This window comes from Amphibalanus amphitrite, unplaced genomic scaffold (assembly GCF_019059575.1).
Source record: "Amphibalanus amphitrite isolate SeventyFive unplaced genomic scaffold, NRLGWU_Aamphi_draft 000250F_arrow, whole genome shotgun sequence".
NCBI classification, from domain to species: Eukaryota; Metazoa; Arthropoda; class Thecostraca; order Balanomorpha; family Balanidae; genus Amphibalanus; species Amphibalanus amphitrite.
The window spans coordinates 677,137-698,124 of NW_024881745.1; the positions used below are offsets into that span (position 1 = coordinate 677,137).

The 20,988-nt window shown below is 48.3% G+C and overlaps 2 protein-coding genes across 2 annotated transcripts in view; one reads left to right on the forward strand and one right to left on the reverse strand.

Annotated features, from left to right (window-relative positions):
• Positions 1-7,624: 7,624 nt before the first annotated feature.
• LOC122386402 lies at positions 7,625-18,056 on the forward strand. The gene is made up of 3 exons (XM_043375572.1): positions 7,625-8,289; positions 15,549-15,631; positions 15,906-18,056. Exons 1-3 carry the CDS (start codon positions 7,649-7,651, stop codon positions 16,187-16,189), a joined length of 1,008 nt encoding a protein of 335 aa, XP_043231507.1. The 5' UTR covers positions 7,625-7,648; the 3' UTR covers positions 16,190-18,056.
• A 47-nt stretch (positions 18,057-18,103) lies between these two features.
• Positions 18,104-20,988, reverse strand: part of LOC122386428 (T-box transcription factor T homolog) — a 32,222-nt gene continuing 29,337 nt past the window's right edge. Inside the window, exon 8 of the mRNA XM_043375607.1 lies at positions 18,104-20,658. Coding sequence (XP_043231542.1) covers positions 19,880-20,658 — 779 coding nt within the window. The 3' untranslated portion in view covers positions 18,104-19,879. The remainder of the gene's footprint in view (positions 20,659-20,988) is intronic.

The following is a 20,988-nucleotide window of genomic DNA, read 5'->3' on the forward strand; positions in this document are numbered from 1 at the left end:
AGTTGCCGTTTCGTCGTTGGAATAGAGTTACGCGGCAGCATATTGGAGCTGCGAGCCACCGTCCAAAAGCAACTTAACCCGCGCGGGGCTGGGGTCTCCAGCCGAACGCGCGGGGCTGGGGGGGGGGGGGTAAATTTTACCCCCCCCCCCTGTTATCTCCCGAACTAATGGTCCGATTTGGAAAATTCAAACGCCAATCGAAAGCTCTCATCACGAACTACTAAAAACATGTACTTAATTTAAAGTTTGAGGTCAAGGTCAAGGTCAGGTCAAGGGTACAAATTGCAAGTTTCTACAGTATCGGCCTTGCACCGTAGTTGCCGAAGAATGGAGTCATGGACTGAGACTGATCGCCCAAAACGTGTTCTTAGGCTACCAAGACAATATTCGTTGCACACAATATCATTCAGAGGTCAAGGTCAAGGTCAGGTCAGGTCAGGTCAGGTCACCAAAAAACAAAATATAGAAAAGGGCATGTGCGACACATGTTTTATGGGTCATTTTACTCATAGAATTCAATAGGCACACTCAATAAGTGATATGGACCACCTCTGGATGAATTTCAGGTCGAGGTCAGGTCAAGGTCAGGTCAAGTGAGGTCAAATTTTGAAGTTGGTTGTTAAGGCCTAAAAAGGTGTCTATCTGATGCAGTTTTTCACGGTGAATCGAATGGTGCTATTTTTGTTTCCGTACGAGGTCTAAAACTTCCAAAAAAGTCATTTTTCAAAAAAATTGTGTGTCGTGACGTCATAAAATTTTGAATCACTCCCACTTTTTTGAACCGATTCTTCTAAAATTTGGTATGTAGGTGCACATAGACCACTTCTCTGACATATATTCCGGTTTTTTCGATAGACTCAAAATTTTGGATTTTATAATGATTTTCCCAAAAAAGTCAGTTTTTTGAAAAAAATTTAGGCCAAAATCCAAAATTTTCAAAACACCGAGATAGCCATTTGATAGACAAAGTAAAATTACGTATAACCTTTTTTTGTTACGTCTTGATTCCTTTAAAAATGAAGATGTTAGCGGCGTTTGAACTTTTGCCGTTTTTGAGGCGAAAATGGCGAACATCACGTCACTAAAACGTCAATTTCTCAAAAATTTTCCGACGGATTTCGCTCAAATTTTCAGGGAACGTGTCAAATTGATGTAAGAAAAGGTACTCAGAGTTTGGCGGCGCTGCGCGCCGCCGTTTTTGAGATATCGCAAAAATTCGCGAGGGGGGTAAAATTTACCCCCCAGCCCCGCGCGGGTTAAATTGTCAACAGCAATGCAAAGAAGTCTGTTATTGCTCAGAGCTTGCTTTTTTGAAGAATTAAAAAGTGATACAGTACGTTAAGAAGGCAGCTGTATTCTTGAAATGGATTGTTTCGAGGCAACTATCCGGAATCATTCAGTCTTTTCTGAGCTCTGTTTGAGTTATTTTCTGTACCATCGACACAGACCATCGTGGCAGACGCACCGATGCTGCACTGAAACTTTCCGCCCCGAAAACATGGGATAGCTCACCCCGATCGTGTGCAAGAAGACCACGCGCTTGTAACTTCCCACTGCCCAGCCGGCCGCCCGGCAGATGTCGTGGCGCGCGGTGCCGATAACGCGCTGCCGCCGGCGCGCGGCGTCGAGTTCTCGCCCTTATTGACACCGGCCGGTCGGCGGGCGTAACATGGTCCTCTTTAAGCCGTTTGAGCAGCGCCTAGCAGTAATACTTTTCGGAAAAAAGGGTATCATTGGACTCAGAAAAGAATACCGCACCACATGAGCCATGAGCCCATATACTTTTCCAAAAATCGGTTTTTTTGAACAACCCTACTGGGGAGGGGTCTGCTACTGATATGAACTGCCGTTTCCCATGGCAGTGGCACACGTAATTGCTGGACATTTCCCGAAATAAAATCAGTATGTCGGTGTGTGATTAGATTAGGTGACGCGCTGCTAACGGAAAGAGGTATGGTGCATGTTGGCGAGGCATGACTGTCGCCTAGCAACCGAACATAATGGATCCTAGACGGCAATATCGTGTTACATAACCCGGATTAGACAATCTGCTCTTCCCTTGACGATTAGCTCATGTGACACTAGCAGAAACATCAGCTTTGCAGTGTACCCAGGTAAAACCCGAGGATATTTAGGCCCGTAGCCAGTGCTGTGATCTATGCCAATATATAGGTGGTTAGGGCCCAAACTTGAAAGAAATCGCTATAGATCTATCCAACATATTTTGGCTTTCAGATTTAGTTCAAAAATTTACAGTTGCTTTGCACATTTGTCAGCTAAGATGTAATACAGATTTACCAAGCAAAGGTTGATCACAAACATAATATTTTTCGGGCCCATTTGCATCGCGTACCTATATGAGCACGTAATACCTTTGTACGACCTAATCGCGCCGCGCCTAGAGGACCTTTTGTCGAGGCTGCTGCGAGAAAATAAGTGTTGGCTTTTGATCCCCGTAGAAACCCCATCGCAACACACCAGCGACCTTGCGTGCTGCCACGGCGAAGAGGTCGAGAAAGCGGTAAAGGAGGAGGGAGGGGGAGGTCGTATTCAGGACGACATATTCCGTCACGACGGCCTACTGGCCCAGCTTTTCTGGTCGATACATATGACGCCAGAGACCAACGCACACATAAAAACCGAGGACTTTGGCGACCGAGCACATTCAGGCGTCGGCCAGCTAGGAGACAGGTAGGAGACCGTGTCATTATATGTAGCCTACCGTATCCTAAATATTGAAAATGCCAGCTTAGTTTTTTGTCACATGCTTACGTAAGAGAAGGAGGGGTTGATGCGACCCCTAACATTTTCCGTGATCATAGCGTGGAAAGGGTGGCGCCAAGACCCTAGGTGTTGGTACCTATGCCCTGTAATGAGTTCAGGTCCAGTCATCTCAGGTCAAACAAACAGGAAACAAACAGTGCATGACCATGTCAGAGAGCAAAGACCAGCCTTAGGGCTGACACAGACCGTCTTTCCGCAGTCAGGAAATCGCATGCGAGAGCCTATTCAGATGCCTACACTAAATGACGTTCGCATCAATCGCACGCACCTCCCGCATACGATTGGAGCGAGCATGATTTAATGTATCGGAAAAGGTTATCGAATGCGATTTCCTGGCTGCGGCAAGAGTCTGTTTCAGCCTTTAGCGACTATTTCGACTGAAAGCAGCTGGGGTCAATCAACGTTTTTTGCTAATGACTTGGAACACGGTACAGATAGAACTTCAAAAATGGTGTCATTGTGTTCCACTTGCTAAGCCGAGGCAAATGAGATACTACATGTATCTCAATCTCAAAGTAATCTTTTATTACCTTCGCCCCAGTGGGGGGGGGGGGGGGCATATGTTACCACCCTGTCGCGTTTTTTTGCGTGTAATTAAAAAACCGCGGCGCGTCGCCGCTTTGAGTAGCTTTTTGTACATCAATTTTGGACAATGTGTGAATTTTTTACCCCAGGTGATGTCAGGTCAGGTCACCAGGTCAAGTTAACCCTCGCCGGCACAGAGTAAACCTTAGGGGGGGGTTGATGCAACCCCCCTAGGGTTTTTCGCCAATAACTCGCGTAAAAAGCGGCCGATCGCGACGAATCTTACAGTACCCTCGCATTGATCAATTATACACCTACCCTGAAAATTTCATGACCCTGACCCAAATGACCTTTGACCTGTGACCTCTTTTTCGAGACCATCTTTGGCCGGAATCGGGAGTCGGCGTATATGTCGGCTCGCATTAGCCGCGCATTTGCAAGCTTTTCGTGGTTTCAAACGTTCAAACATGTGATTTGATGTTGCTCCCATACATTAGGGTGGGTATCAAGGTCACCTGAAGGTCAGGTCAGGTCATTGACCTTTGGTCACCTCGGTTCACTTTTTCGAGTTTTACATTTTTCTAGGCTAGTTTTTGGAGCTGAATTCGAATTTAGCAGCCATTTGAACATTTACGAAGTAGTTTTGGTGCCTTGGTAACATGTTACGAAGCTGTCAGAGGCGGATGACAGGTACTACGAATACCCGTCACGACCCCTACCGGTTGACCTGACCTGACCTGACCCAACCTGGTCTAAACGCTTAACGACATCATCTGTGATCAGAACTAACACGATATTCATGATCAGCACCCCGGAAAACCCTATATTAGCCACACTCTACGACTTTCTAACAGGTCCCGATATTTCCGATTTTCGGGTCATTTACCTGACCTGGAAGGTCAACCGTTGACCTAGGACCTTAAAATTGGGTATCAATGGCTTTTTCTCTTGACGGGCAACACGCTCGTTTTTTCCGCGAAGCTCTAGCTCCATCAGGGGTCAAACGCGAGGGGGGTCGACCCCCCCTTGTGCCGTCGAAGGACTCAAAATGGCCTGTGCCGTCGAGGGTTAACCCTCGCCCGTAAACGGCGATCTGCCACCTTCGCCCATGCAGGGGGGGGGGGGGGTTGGTGCGACCCCCCCCCCCCCCTTGGCGTTTGAAAACGGAGCGTCGTAGAGCTTAGCGGAAAAGACCAACGGATTGCTCTCGCCGAGATCTCGCGATTGGTGGTATATTTTTTGGTCCTAGGTCAACATTTGACCTACTTTTGACCGGTCAAAGGTCAAATTTTCGGAAAAATAGACTTTTTTTTCAACTTTCCGCGGCGATTGCGGCAAAACGGTGGGAGATATCGACTTGAAACCTTCACTATCGTGTTCCTTGATCAATTCTCTATCGTTTGGTATGTATTTCGTTTCCCTAGCTCTAAAAATGGCGCGTTGGGAGCGCCGGAAGTCGGCAAGGTCACAGTCGGCGGCAGAAATTCAAAAATCAAAATTTAAATTTTTGAAATCTGATTGCATTTTTGGATTTCGGAGGTCCATTTGCTCCCTATAGAAGCTAATATTGCTGCATATTCCCATTGAGGTGACAAGAATTAGCAAAATAGTGGTTCGGGCGCTTTTCAAAAATAGTACCGGACGCTGTTCCTCTTGTGACGTCATAGCTCCGTGACCTGACCTGACCCGGTCAAGTTTCTTATACCATATGATAGCCAATACTTGCCCCAACATGCATGGGAAGTTTCATCACGATCCATCAACCGATGACCGTACCACCGGCAGGAAACCTCGGGCGTTGGCACTCAGTTTGTGAAAATCCGGCCGGAGGCTGTTCCCTTTGTGACGTCATAACTCCGTGACCTGACATGACCCGGTCAAATTTTTTTTATCAAAAGATGCGCAAGGTTTGCCCCATAAGGTACCCAAAATTTGGCGGCGCTGCGCGCCGCCGTTTTTGCGCTATTTCCGAAAAACCTCAGGGGGGTTGCACCACCCCCCCTACATGGGCGAGGGTTAAAGGAGTGTAAACCAAATATGAGCTTGATGTGACTTGAGGCAGCCAGAGCCCGGAGTGCGATCATGCCTAAACATTAACCTGCGTACCGACGGGGGCGGATATCCGCCCCCCCCCCCGCTGAGGTTTTTCGTAGATAGCGGGAAAACCGCGGCGCGTAGCGCCGCGAAACTTTGTAAGACAATTCTCTCATCAATTTTACACATGGTGTGCAAGTGTAAACCTCCTAACTTTTAAGGTCAGATCACTTTGAATGACCCAACCTCAAGTCACTTTTTTGCAACTTTGTCACCGTGCCAGAGCTACAGTAGATGTCGGAGGCCTTTGAAAGTCGCAGGATGTTATAAGGTCATTAGTAGCTACAATTTTTTTTATCTCGGAATTTTGATATCGATGACTTAACCCTATTCCTGGCGGGAGGGGCCTCAGGAGCCCCCCTTGAGGTTTTTTGGTTATTTCTCCCAAACGCGTTGAGCTAGGAAGCTCAAATTTTCTGACTTTTCCTAAAAGGCTTCTACGCAACATGTCTGAAAATTTTGAGTTGATCTGACCTCAGGTCAGGTCACCAGAGGCGGTTTGGTGACCCTACCTCAGAAAAGTTTGCAATCACGCCAGAGCTAGAGTTTTTGACCGATCAATGTCTTCTCTTCAGGCTTTAGTTAGGGTACCAGTATGTGCAAGTTGTATATCTCGGAATTTTGATATCGGTGACCTAAGGTCAGGTCAGTTTCGCGACCTCCCCATTATAAGTCAATGGGGGAAAAATCAACTCCCTGTTTTTACCACTAAAACGGGTCGGAATGGCCCCATATACCATGCATGACTTCATATACGATCAACCTTCACTACCTTGAGGTCTGTTTTGCTGTTGGGCAGCTGTGAGGTCATGTGACGTCATCAAAGGTCACCAAAGGTTTTTGGCCAATAACTCCGTACAGGAACAAGATACAGACGCGTGGATGGTCTCATTGTGTTCAGCTCGTCAAGACGCATCGAATGATATACATGATGACCTCGAGGTCACGTGACCTGAGGTCAGCCTTTGACCTTGACCTTTCGAGGTCAACATATATATCATTCGATGCGGATTGACGAGAAGATCACGATGATGCCCTTAGTTTGTTCCTATCTTGACTAATTCGAAAGTTATTCGAGAAAAACTCTCCATATCTAGCGCCGCCATTTTGACTTTTTCGACCCCTGTGACGTCATCTTTGACCTGACCTGAAAATGACCTTAGTAAAAATTGTAGATCTTGACCGTGCGTATCCGATGCCGTTTACCGTTTGTCGCTGCGATTTGTAGTTTTTGAGATCTGAAGGGGGGGCCGAATCGGCCCCCCCCCGCAAGTTTCTTGTCCCGGCGGAGCCCGCCAGGAATAGGGTTAAGGTCAGATCAATTTCTCGACCTCTCCATTATAAGTCCATTGGGGAAAAATCAACTCCCTGTTTTTACCACTAAAACGGGTCGGAATGACCCCATAAACCATACATGACCTTATATACGATCAACCTTCACTACATTGGGGTCTATTTTGCTGTTAGACAGCTGTAAGGTCATGTGACGTCATCAAAGGTCACCAAAGGTTTTTTGCCAATAACTCCGTACAGGAACAAGATACAGGCGCGCGGATGGTCTCATTGTGTTCAGCTCGTCAAGGCGCATCGAATGATATACATGATGACCTCGAGGTCACGTGACCTGAGGTCAACCTTTGACCTTGACCTTTCGAGGTCAGCATGTATATCATTCGATGCTGATTGACGAGAGGATCACGATGATGCACTTAGTTTGTTCCTATCTTGACTAGTTCGAAAGTTATTCGAGAAAAACTCTCTCCATATCTAGCGCCGCCATTTTGACTTTTTTACCTCTGTGACGTCATCTTTGACCTGACCTGAAAATGACCTTTGTGAAAATTGTAGACCTTGTCCGTGCATATCCCATGCCGTTTACCGCTTGTCGATATCTTGCTTCGTTCTCGAGATCTCAGGGGGGAGGGGCGGTCATCCGCCCCCCCCCCCCCGTTGGTTCTTAGTTGGCGCAGACCCCCGTCGGTGCGCGGGTTAATAACTTTCACTTAGATCTGACCTGTGACGTCATCAGTGACCTCAAAGTTGAAGAAAAATTGGGGCTCACTAGAAGTTTTTCAGGGCTATCAAATGCCATTTGAATGCTGAAAATCTGACCAACAGGTTGGGAAGGCATTGACAATTCACTGATATATTGCGCCATATGTAAAAGATATCTTCTTTTGACTGTACCTATTGTCATAACGCAATTTATTATTTGCAGAAAACGCGTTCAGGGATCAGCAAGGAAATGAAGTTATTCGTTTGCGTTTGGATCATCGGCTACATGTTTGGGGTGGCCAGAGCTTGCCTAGACATCCCGGAGTATTACGGTGGCCTCGACTCCTCGCTGGTGATCGGTGCCAGCACGCTGGCCAGCCCGGCGTCGTCCTGCAACTGCTGCGGCCTGTGCCACCAGGACACCGCCTGCAGGAGCTTCAGCTTCCGCCCTGACACGGGCGAGTGCACCCTGTACAACCGTGTGGGCGGCTACGGGGAGCTCCAGCGGCAGCCGGCCGGCAGCCAGGTCACCCAGTTCTTCTTCATGCCCTCCAGCTCCGGGAGTGACGAGTTCTGTCGCTCGGACAGCGACTGCGTGACGCCGGGAGACGCGTGTCGCGGCCGCATCTGCACCTCCGACCCGACGGTCACCTGCCGGCGAGCCTGGGAGCGGAACGGCGCACTGCCTGACCACCGCTACTTTGGCTACCTGGACGGCCAGGAGCACAGGCTCTACTGCCGCATGCAGGGCCAGTACAGCGGCGCCACGCTGCTGCTGGCCTCGCATAACGTACCCACCGACGGCGTGGCCTGGTCGGCCGACAACGTCCTCTACAAGTTGCACCCGCGGGACGGCTACCCCAGCGAGGCCATCGACTACTCCATTCTCAGGTAAGTAACGACTCCATCCCCAAGTAATACACCGACTACCCCGTCTCCATCCTCAGGTAACCAAAGCAACTGCACTGTTATCAGGTATAATAGCTATCCAATTCTAAGGTAAACTGATCTACCCTATCATACCCTATCATACCCTATCATCAGGTAATGTCTACCCCATCGTCAGGTAAGCAAAGACCAAAGTAACTGCTTTATCGTCAGGCATTAAAGGTAGTGTGCCACCTTTGAAAGATTTCCCATTTTATTTTTCCTAGGATAAGAAGCTTCTGTTTTTACCTAATATCGCAAAAAAATAAAAAATGGGCCTGGAATAGTGCCTTTTTCGCCTAAAAGTTTATCGGTTTTTCGATATGTATATTGTATAACAACTGTAGTGGGCTCACCTGCAAACAGGCGTCGGCAACAATCGCGAATGCGGCGCACATGTGACAATAAGCAAAGGTCATTATAGAGTTACGACGTACGGGAATGAGTTATCAGCTGTCTAATCGTAGACAACACAATGTCGAGCCTTAAACGGTAAGCCTGCATTGGTATTGTTTCTTTTATTTGGCTGTCGAACATTATTTATGGTTTGAAATATGATTTTATGTAAAATAATTGATATGAAAAAGCCGTCTCTTAAGTTATGACCCCATTTCACCACACGCAAGTGGCAGAAATGACAATGATCAGCTGACGCATTTTTCTTGGCCGAAGTCAGAGCGCGCGGCCCGACGCACCACCACCGCACCACAAAGTATGAGCAGAAGCCGCGCCCAAAGCCAGGGCCCCGGTAACGTGAGGTAGCCGAGTCGGGGCAGCGTGCGCTGACCCAAGCCGGGGCCGCAGCTTTGGGCGCGGTCTACCGCATTCCCGCGGGCAGCCCCGGGCTATCACATGACACCGGGAGGACGCGCGGCCCCGGCTTGGGTCAGCGCACGCTGCCCCGACTCGGCTACCTCACGGGGCATTCCACGTCAAATCAAACACCGAAATCCGTCATCCCCTTCGATTTTTCTGAAAATTTGTAGGCAGACTGGGCATGGTTCAAAACTGAGTTACGTGTAAAATTTTCGAAATTTGATAACGTATCGCCGAGATATAGGTCATCGAATATAGCCAAAAATGCCACACATCTTTTTTTTTTAAATGCTTATAACTCTGGTTCCTTTTCTGGTATCAAAATGATATTAACAGGGTCTTGTAGGCAATTGATAAGGCTTTGATTTTTAATTATAAAATTAAATTGAAGTGACCTTGAAATGCATTTGACCTTGAATTAAAACAGAAAAATTTAAATAGGAAAAAACACGCCACCTTCGATTTGAGTAATTTTTACATATTATGTCCGTCACAATGTTCCTAACCATCTGTGAAAAAAAAATGGAGTGGGCCATTCATAACTTTCGCGGCAAACGCCGTTTTCATGCATCAACATCACGCAACCGCGCGTGACCTTGAAAGACAGAGTCAAGACATGCTTGCTTGTGTACACTTTCTGAAATGAATGATTGCTGATTAGTGATATCCCAAACTCTGCGAGAATGGAAATGCATAGTCATCGTAGTCAAGCATTCACGTTCCATTGTAAAAGTGTCTCAGGCAAACGGTATTTTGCGGTGAATTTTGAGCCGTGTGGAAATGCATCATGAAATAGATTCAACGAAAACATTATCACGCAACGATATCTTCACGTCTTTTGATCTTCACTATACGAAAGAACATACATTTTTGAGTATGTATGGGGAATTTCTAGTTAATCCGATAATAAATAAATATGGCAGTTAGAGTCCTGCTAAGAGTAACATGTCGCCGGCTGAGGCGGGATCGGCCGACGCGGGAAACGCAGCAGTCACAATTTTATGTTTACACGTTCATATTTCAATTGTTTACCAACCTATTTTCAGAATTCTTTCACCATAAGATTGCCTGTACATTTCTTAGTCTTCTCACAAAATTTGACGCGAATCGAACGTAATCAGCGGTAAGGAGCGCGATGTAAAGACGGAACCGTTCCGTTCCGTCCCGGCACAGTCTACAATTCAGGCGGCGCGTAGCGGTCGGCGCCGGCTGCCGAGTCGCCGCGTCGCCGCGGCGACAGGATGTTCACTTTACACCGCTATTACTAGAACAGTTGTGAACCGATTTTCTTATTGCTTGCACGATGAGATGTGCAATTCAATTCTGGACAGGTAGCCATAAGTAATTTCGCATCAATATTATGAGATATTGGCGAAAAACAGGAGGGGTGGGGCGAAATTCACTCTTCCCCCTCCACTGCGCGTGATAACATACGTTTGCATATGTGCCATTTTCTTCAAAACTTATGAATGGCCCACTCTAATTTTTTCACAGGTTGTTAAGAATATGGTAGGCAATAAAATATATGAAAATGAGCCAAATCGAAGGTGGCGTGTTTTTTGCTATTTCAATTTTTGTGCTTAAGAACAGAGTTAAGCAAATTTCAAGGTCATATATTTAAGTCGATGTAATTCTAAACAAATGCTTAAGAAATTACCTAAACATTAAGGTTTATTTCATTCAAATCAAACAAGTACAACCAAAGTTATGGTCGTTCAAAAATATAAAGATACAACATTTTGTAAAAAAATTGATGCCCTATATTTAGAAGACCTGTGGTCAGAATGTGCAAAAAACATCAATGTAATGTCCGGGGCGACACAAGAACTCGCTCACAAATTTATAATGAAATCGCTGATGGTAAGGTGCAAAACAGCCGATTTTTGTTCGATTTGACGTGGAATGCCCCTCACGTTACCGGGGCCCTGGCTTTGGGCGCGGTCTACCGCACCACCTAACAGGCGTGTTCGAAACCGCAGGAGATGATGATGAACGGGTTTATCGAAGCTTGATTGGATGAGCATATCGGTAATAGCGATTTCAGTGTGTGCATTTATTGTTCATAGTGGTGTAAATGTGGTTGGGGTACGACCGACAACCCGTCGGGGCGAATTTCGCACTGGGGTACTCAAAATTTGAAGAATTTAAGACGTTTCCATGAGTTTTGAAGGTATGGATAAGTTCTAAAAATCCGGTTCTCCTTATCTGGGCCATTAACTCCATACGGTCCAGGAAAGCTGGCACACTACCTTTAACCCGCGCATGACTGGGGTATTTTCCATAACGCGAGTGACTGGGGGGGGGGGGGGCTCTACAGAGCCCCCCTCCTATCTCCGAAACTACTGGGCCGATCGTCAAAATTCAAATGGCGTCTGATAGCCCTGGAAAAACTGTCGAGCGAAACCTATTTTCATTGACCTCGAGGTCACCGATGACGTCACAGGTCAGGTCAAATTAAAAATTATCGACATTTTTGCTAGTTCACAATTTAGGCTCTGACCACCGGACGGCCGGTCCGATCAGGCTCATTTTTGGTTTACGCACTCCTTGACGGATGCCTTAGATACCCTGAGGGTACCGAACTTTTACTTCGAATTTATAAGGTCAAGGCCAGGTAATCCTAGGTCACGAAAACTGTATATCATGTATCGGTCACGTGACGCATGTTTTATGGTCCATTTTACTCATAGATTTCGAAAATAGTGTCGTCTGTGTCATTTGAGGTCAATGTCAGCTGAGTTTACCAGAAGTCAGGTCACTTTCAGGTCAGAAAAGGTCAAATTTTGAAAATGAAATTTTTCAACAAAAAAGGTGCCTATCAGATGCAGTTTGAGCTCAGGAACACGATGGTGCCATTTATATTGCTGTACGACGTCAAAAACGTACTGAAAAACGGATTTGAAAAAAAAACATAGAATTGTAAAATTTTGACAATAATGCGAATAACTTGGCTATTTTTGAAGATATTGGGCTAAATCTTGCAAATGTAGTTCATCAGTAAGTGTTCTATCCCTATATTCCGGTTTTTGCGAAAAGTCAAAAACTTTTTGAAAAAATCAAAAAATATATTTTTGTAATTGTAAATACATATTTTTCAAAAATTGCAAAATATCGAAAATTCCAGATGTCAGTTTGATAGCTACGTGTATTTGTAGTCCACTCATGCAAAGAAAATGGATCTAGCTTTAAAACTGAGCTCTTGAGAGCGTTTGCCGTAATTCAGTATTTTGCATGAAAATCGGCCGACATGACGTCACTCTGACGTCATTTCCGGTCAAACCATGGTAGCTAGAAAGTTGAAATTTTGAAACAAGGTGTCAAAGTGATGCCTTTGAAGGTACCGCAAGTTTCGTGTTGATCCGTCAAACTGTTTAGAAGATATTGCTGAAAAACGGGAGGGGGGCTCTGTAAGGCCCCTCCCCCCAGTCATGCGCGGGTTAACTACTCAATCCTCAGGTGATCCGGTTACATACTACTTGATACTACCTACTCCATCCTCAAGCAATAAGTGCTCTCTTACCATGTAATAAATTTACTACTCGATCATAAGGTACCGAGTACTCTCTTATCAAGAACCCAAACAACTACTTGGTCATCAGGTAACCCGCTAACCACTCCATCACCAGGCATAAAGACCTCAGTCCAGTCCTGGACCTGGAAAAATAGCGGCCAGCATCCATCCAGCTGAACAGTTTTGGTTGCCGTTTTAGCCCTGGCCTATGTTGATAACCATTGGCTTTGGGACGGCACTGTGTTGACAAATCCTCAAAAGCATTGCGGCGCTAAAAGTAACGTTAGTATGACGAAGTGTTTTTGCTAGTGGGCATCGGTAAAGGCTTTTTCATGCCGGGTTATGTGGCGAATGCACCAAGCTTGACCAGTATATACAAATATCTTTTACAACAAATATATTTCGCGGTCTGAAAAGCCATACAATAGAGATCGTATCTACAAATACAAGTACAAAATACGAATATAATGAACGTATTCAATGTTTTGCTAGAAAATAACGTATGCTTCTTTGATAAATCAGGTATTCCTATAATGTAAACAACAGTTTCTATCGAAGCTGAAACTTACTACGAAACAGTAGGTACGTAGCTCTTTTCACAACGAAACATTCTTATTTTCTTACATGTAGTCTATTCAGTAGATAGGTACACTCGTTACATTATCGCATCATTTTTGACCCTCCAGAGTCCACAGTCCACACAACACGTCGCGTGTGCTGCACTTCGTGACTTTAGAGCCAAAGATGAACAATAAGCTGTTTCCTCGGTCCACTCTAGTCCGTGCACCATCAAGGGTAGCCGTAGCGACCATTACTGTAGCACTAGTTTGTCTTACAACTAAGCCAGTCTCAGCCTGCACTCAATAGATTCATCTCGATCACTTCAGAAAGTTTGCGAAAGTGTGTTTATCAAGTCAGGATTTCGACAACCCGTTGCAGAAGTTTACTTCTTGCTCTTAAACACGCTTCTGCGGTTTAGTTTATCGCCACAAAGAGGGACGCAGCCGAGTGCTCCAACCTGCTCTCAGGCTAGGCGATGTCTTCCGAGTTCTTACACAGGCTCAACAGTCACCACCTCAGATCAACTCAAGCCTGATGACGGGGATGACGAAGCCGCGCTGGGGTGTGTCTCGCAGTTGGGCGATCTGCAGGCGCCGCCTCCTGATGTGTTGTCGCCAGCGTCTGGCCATCAGCATCTGCAGGCACGGGTCCAGCAGCCCCGACATGACGGTGAAGAGCGCCACATTGCCGAGGTACTTCTGCTTCAGACTCAGGTTGCTGGTGTTGAACGGCACCAGCACGGTCTTGGCGATGACCGTGACGAGACAGAGCTGCGCCCAGCTGTACGCCGGCAGGTAGTTGCGAGGCCGACCGGTGTCCGGTGTCCCGCTACTGACCTGCAACAGGACCAGGCTGCAGAAGAACGTCAACAAGTGCATGGCGCTGTTGATGGTGAGGGGTATGTTGGGCCAGACCTTCAGCTCCGAGGACAAGGTGTCTGTGCACCAGAATGTGTAGGCCCCTGGTAGCATGTCGGCAAAGAAGAGGGACGAGAACAGGCCAGCCAGGAGGAGCATAGCCACCCGGTTCTGCCAGGCGAGGAGCCGCTGCGTGATGCGCCAGGCCACGGCCGGGCGACGGGCGACCGTCAGCTGCAGCAGACGACACAGACTGAGGAGGCTGTTCGAGGCGGTTACCAGACCGATCCCGTTCACTATCACCAACCCGTGGATGGCACAGACCGGGCGCAGCCACGTCGCCGGTAGCATCCCTCGCAGGCTGTCCACCAGCAGGCTGAAGGCGTTCGTCATGGGCCAGCATATGCCGTTGATGAAAGCCCTCAGAAGAAGCAGCTCATCAAGAGCTCCAGGACCCTGTGAGCGTCTGATGTCACGAACTAGAAATAGTGACGGAACGGCAGAGATCACTATCTGAGCCACGCAAAGCAGCTGCATGGAAGGATCCAGTGGGTCACCCTGCTCACCTGGCTGGAACGAGGTCAGGTCCACCGCTGCAGATACGTTTTCAGCCGGAGCGCTCAGATGCATGATGGGGGCCAGCACCGTCGGACGCTGCTGAGACTCCCGCCGGGCGCTCCTGAGACGGCGTAACTTCACTGTCCTGTCGTACACAGACGGGAGCTGGCTCCCGGGAGGCCAGCCGACGTTCACTGCCACGTCTCTGCGACGGATCACCAGCCCAGCTCCGGCCAAGATGCACCTGCGACTTACCGTGTCAGGTATGAGACGCATCTACCGCAGCTGGGAGGCTTTATGGCAGCTAATACCTTGACTGACAGTCACAAAAGCATTTCTGCTGGGATCTGCGCTCTGGTGGTCCGAATATAGCAAATCAATGTGGAAAATGGCGTTTTTATCGGTTAGCTCCCACTGGTCCCCGACCAAGTGACAAGCAGTGACAAGCAATGCGGGGCGGTCGAAAGAAGAAATACACATAAGAAAGCACTGTATTTGGTCCAGTCAAAGGTGCGATCACAAAGGTCTGGCCCTCAGCGATCACAAAGATCAAGCCCTGCACATTTGACGCGTTTTGATGAACCAACTCATACTGCAATCTAATAGAGCAGCTATAATGTTTCGAAAACCAACGGTAGTTCTGGTAAACCTTCTCTGGTAGAGTACTCCTAATTTCCATGTACTTCTGTGTAGAGAGAAAAGTGGTAACGTCACGATATAGTACTAACTAATAGGTATACGTAGAGCAAAAGACAAAATTGCAGTTTCTTGAAATCATTAACGTTATTTCATCCCTTTTTCACTTTTCGCTCCTTGCGCTTAGCACCCTATCGATTTATTTCAATGTTTAAAAAACACAGAGGAAATGTTTCGAAAATACTGACCAGCGGTGATCTCACTTCGCCTCTTGTTCCGCGCAGGTACGCTGACCTGATCAGGGACTCGATGTCAGGCAGCACCTACGAAGTGTTCATGATCGCCCACGAGTACCAAGGAGAGCCAAGTAAGAAACGCACTACAATTAGCTAGAATCGGCACTCGGACAGTGGGTCTGTGAATTATATGTGGAGTAATATGTAGGCATTGTAGCATGAGTGTAAAGTAAACACAGATAAATCTGTAGTTTGACCACCATCCCTCTGTCCCGTTACAGGCCCCTATTTGTATTGTGACGCCTCCTGGTCCGTTACAGACTTCTGTCTGTAGTGTGCTGCCCCTTTGACCCGTTACCGACTTCTGACTCCTGCCTGTACTGTGACGCCGCTGTCCCGTTCCAGCCGTGGTGCAGAAGCTGACCGCCTCCCGGTCGCTGACTCTGATCGGCACCGAGCTGGTTCCTCTGAGCGGCGGTCAGTTCCAGGTCAATCCGACTCTGGCGTACGACGACGGCTGGCTGGCGTTCCCGTACCTTATTAACGACCCGGCCCGATCGGAGCTCTACACAACGATCAACTCGCGCACCTCGTACTTGACCTGGCGGTCGGTGGTGACCACAGGCGGCGATCTGCTCTGGCCGCTCAACAGGCCGCGCGCCACTGTGGTCCTCTACATCCGCGAGTGAGCGTCCGCACGACGCGAGTCCGTGAGCGTCTCTTGTGAGCGTTCGCGCCACATGTGGCTCCTGCGAATGTCCGCGCTTCAAGGCTCCTCTGCATCGAGCGTCCGCGCCGAAGGGGCGCTCTGCGTCCGGTCTTCGGCCCTCTGCGTCCGCAGAACAGCACACAACAGTGTCTCAATCTGTACACTCCGAACTCACGAAGATGACAGGTTCTTAGAACCACTGGATCTCACCATTTTCAGCACTGCAAAGCGACTAGCGAGCTGTTGCGTCATCAGCAGAAATCGAATCGTTTTTGACGACCTAGCTACTCGTGATATATCAACTACTTCCCTTTAAAGCTGTACTTCAATGTTTGGTTCTGTCGTGTCAATTTCGCCACTGTTTATCTTTCGCCCGGCAGGCGGTGGGCCTCCCGGCCACCTTCCGCGTGGTGAGGGGGGGGCATTTTTGCCCTCCCTGTATCTCCGAAACTACTAGACGGATCCGTAAAATTCAAACGGCGTTCGATAGCCCTGTCAAATTTGTCGAAGGAAACTAAATTTCATTGACGTCGGAGTCACCGATGACGTCACAGGTCAGGTCAAAGATAAAATGTTTCACCGTTCACTAGGGAATGCGCTATAACATCGAGTAACACGAATTTTGTCGAAAATCAGCGATAAGACGTCAGTTGCTTAGTGCATATGTTGCTATTAGAGGTCACTGATAATACCAGGTCAGGTCACAGGTCAGGTCACTAAGGGTCAGCACATGAACCCAACTTTACTAAGATTGTGCGATGCATGTTTTATGGCCATTTTTCATTTCCAACTCAATGGTGCTGGTTATAAGACCATCACGGTTTAGATCACTTTCTGGTGGAGGTCAGGTCAAGGTCAGGTCAAAAAAGGTCAAATTTCAAAGTTGATAGTTTTGCATAAAATGGGTGCTTATCGATTCGATGCACCTCGTCACGGGGAGTCTAATGGTTGTCCTTGTTTTGCGCTACGAGGGTTAGAATTGCTAAAAATAGAGATTGAAAAGTTGACGTCATCAATTTTGAAGTTTTTTTTTTTCGCTATAACTTGGCCAAAAAAGAGGTATCGATCTCAAATTTGGTATGGGGATAGAAGGGGTAGGTACTGTCACATATATTCAGTTTTTTTTCGAAATTTAAAAAAAATGGATTTTTCGGCTATTATATTAAAAAAAAAATATTTTCTTGGTTTTTATAATTTAAAAAATCCGAGATTGTAGTTTTTTAGCCCCGTTAATTCTACACCTTTTATGTCAAAAACTGTTTTCTGTATCTCTAAGGCTGTAGGCCTGACAGGTCTTCTTGCGAAACTTTTTTTTTTGTTTGTTCGAAAATGGCATAATATGGGTACCTACCTGACGTTTTGTAAATGGGTAACACTCTGACGTTTTTAGTGGCCAACATATCAAAACCTTTGGATTTTTTGTCACAATGTGCAAAAGCTTTTGACGGGAGGGTACTGATAGTTTGGTGACGATCGGCGCAGCGGTTCTGGAGATATATCGAAAAAACTAAGGGGGGGGGGGCAAAAAATGCCCTTCCCCCCCCCCACCGCATGGAAGGTTAGGTTACTGATCCTGTTATTGACAGGCAACCTACCGTGCATGACTGTTGTGCTCAAATTATGCCGTAGTTCACAAAGAGTAGCAAATGGGTCAAATGTGATTTTAGTTCGGGGCACGTTGAAAAAAATCAAGCGAGGTGTTAAAGAAAACGAGGCAACGTATCATTAGTCAGTGGCCCATTTTCTGGTTATCGTTAAATTTTATTTAGCAATATTATCCGCGTTTTTTATTACTCTCAAAAATGTGTCGTCTACTCGTTATCGCGTCACAATAAATAACATATTTCTCCCAAGTACGTATGCAGCAGTAAAACAGCCTAAAACACAAGGCGTCATTTCATGGCGATATATTTGTGACATCAGTGCACATACATTTATTGACAGTGGTGAAGTGCACGAAAACAGATTCGGTCTCTGTTCAATCAGCGAGAGTACACCTCAAAGCACACACTGTATATTTTGACACAGCTACCATCATCGCAGCAGCAGTTAGAACAAACACATTTACAGTACGCCAGCGAAATACGTTTTGATCAGAGGGCTCTTGGCTGGTGCCAAGCGATCATCTATGACCAAGGAACGCTAAATACGATGTATAGCTACGGTAATTAGCATGGAAGGCATCATCACAGTAAATCAGTTTATTTCACAAATGCTCCTAGGAATACGAACAAAGTGAACAAGGGGATCTTCATCTCTAATATGGCCATTGCTAAGAGCGATAAACAATGCATATTTTAAAAGGAAACCACACCTGGCTGTCAGCCACAGATACACCTCGCCACACACATGTTCTGATAATAACTGCCGGTCATTCTATCAGGGACGCGAAACCGGGTCGGTGTACCTAACCATTGTGGACATGTGATCATAGCTCATAACACTGACATATAGACCAAGGAAAATGGTACAGGCACAGAACTCATACATATAGAGTATGAAGCAGCCATTAACCACCATGGAGCAGGCATGTAACACAATCTGTGCAAAAACCAATCAGCAGCAGGGAGCCCGCCGCTGTGAACGGACGTCCTACTTCAGTACGCCTTTTGTCCCTTTGTCCCTTTCTGGGTGTGTGTGCGTGTGTGTGTGTGATTGTGACCGGGCAACGGCGTAAGCACATTAGTTGTGATCACAAATTAAGAATGTAGTTTACAGCTGGCAGTTTCTGACATATAATGCGCTTTTTAAAGGCACTGGGAATTTCCAGGGGTCCTTTCCGACTGCTACAAGCGCACCTGTGTTTTCATAGGCAGCCTCATGTAGTGAACACATTTCAAAAGTACGAGTACGCTTCAACCTGGTCTTAGTTGACGCTGATTATACGTTTACAACAATGTTCCCACACGTGATAAAGCGCCAACTATACTCAGTAGACAGTTAAAAAATAATACTATTACGAGTAGAATCGATACCCAATTCACGAATGCACAGCTTGCATGATAGCAATCAGCCCTACGAGCTACGGTTTTAGCTCCGTGAAACGCAAGCCCAGTCACGATGTGAGCTAGCCGAGTCCTGACGCATGGCCGCTAGCTCACGACTCATTAGTGGGGTCAGCGTTGTGAGCTAACGAGTTTTGACTCATGGTTAATAACTCAAGACTCATAAGGGAGCCAGCGCTGTGAGCAAACCGAGCCCTGACTCATGACTGTTAGCTCACGACTCATTAGCGGAGCCAGTGCTATGAGCTAATCGAGCCCTGACTCATAACTGCTAGCTCACGGATAATTAGAGGAGTCAGCGCTGTGATGCAGCCGACTCAGTGAGCTGTGAGCTGTGAGCGCGCACACTGCTGGTGACACGGGCCGGGCCGCACGGAAAGAACGGCACGGCTGGCCGGCACGGACAGCACACGGTACCTCAGCACCGACCGGACACGGCAGCTTGTCATGGACGTTCGTTCAGTCAATATTCAGCCATGAACGTTAACTCGCTGCTATCACGGCAGCGGGGCGCTGGCGTTAACTCGGGAAAGGTGGCGTTGACACGGCTGTATCTCGGCGACACTCGGACGCTTCCGTGCGGGCTGGATCACTCAGGAAGGCGCTCGTGACCTGGACACATTTGATGGCGGTACACTGGGACGGCTGACCTGGCCCCCTGACCGCTACTGGCGGGTTTCGCCGTGACCTAGACACCTACTGGCGGGCGGTGCCCCGTCCATAGACAGATGGTGCCCCGGTGGAGTGAAGTAGCCGACAGTTGTACCCATGGCACACTCGGTCAGCGGGTTATCTAGGGGACCGGCAGCGCCCGGGTCCATTGGTGGCCAGCCGGTGAGCCCATCCGGCGGGGCCGGCGTCCAACTCTGGCCGCAGGAGGAGGCTGGTACGGGGCCCGTGGGCCAGAGCTGCGCTCCGCTCACAGGCGAGGGGTGCGGGTGGGTGAGCCGCGCTGGTGGACCAGCACAGGCCGCCGGAGAACCGTGCGGTGGCGTCAGGAGACACGCCGGTTCCAGCTTCACCGCACACCGGCCGCCCGGACCGGTGGCGCCCCACTCGGTAGGCGGCGAGTCACCACACCAGTAGTTACCACCACCGCCGCCGCCGGCGCCACCGTCAGCCCAGCCGGCCGCGGGGCCGCCGGTCGAGACTGAGGAGGCCGGCGAGGGAGTGCCGACTGTGGTCCTGTATCCAGAGGCCGCGGAGAGCGCCGCCGGCGGCCACTGACACTGGTACCCGGCCGCGGCGTGCCTCAGCTGCTGGTCCTGCAGCTCAGGTCGCAGGTAGGCCGGGGAGCCTAACGGTACGCCGGCGGAGCCCAGCTGAGGCGAGCACTCCGGGAACGGCGCCACTGAGCACGGCGGGAACGGCGCTGGGCAGGTCAGGTCGCCGGAGACGGGCTGGTGCACGGCTGAGAAGGGCTCCGGGCAGAACAGTCGGTCACCTGTGGACAGGCAGGGAGGGACAGCGTGTCAGTGGGGTACGTCACGGTCAGAGCAGGGCCTTCAGAGGGCATCGGTCTCAACTGCGGACGGGAGGGATGGAGAACACCTCAGCGTTGTGCGTTAGAGGAACGTCTCAGATGAGCGCAACAGAGGACACGACTGGAGAGAACTATTTGATGAGCAGGGGTAATTTGGCGTGGAATGGAACTGTATGGTGAGCAGGGACATCGCGACGCCAAGGCTGTCAATGGATGAAAAGGCTCAATTGACCGCTTAGCAGGACTCGGAAAACGCTAGTGATTTATCCAGTAGGACTATGTAGGCTGGAA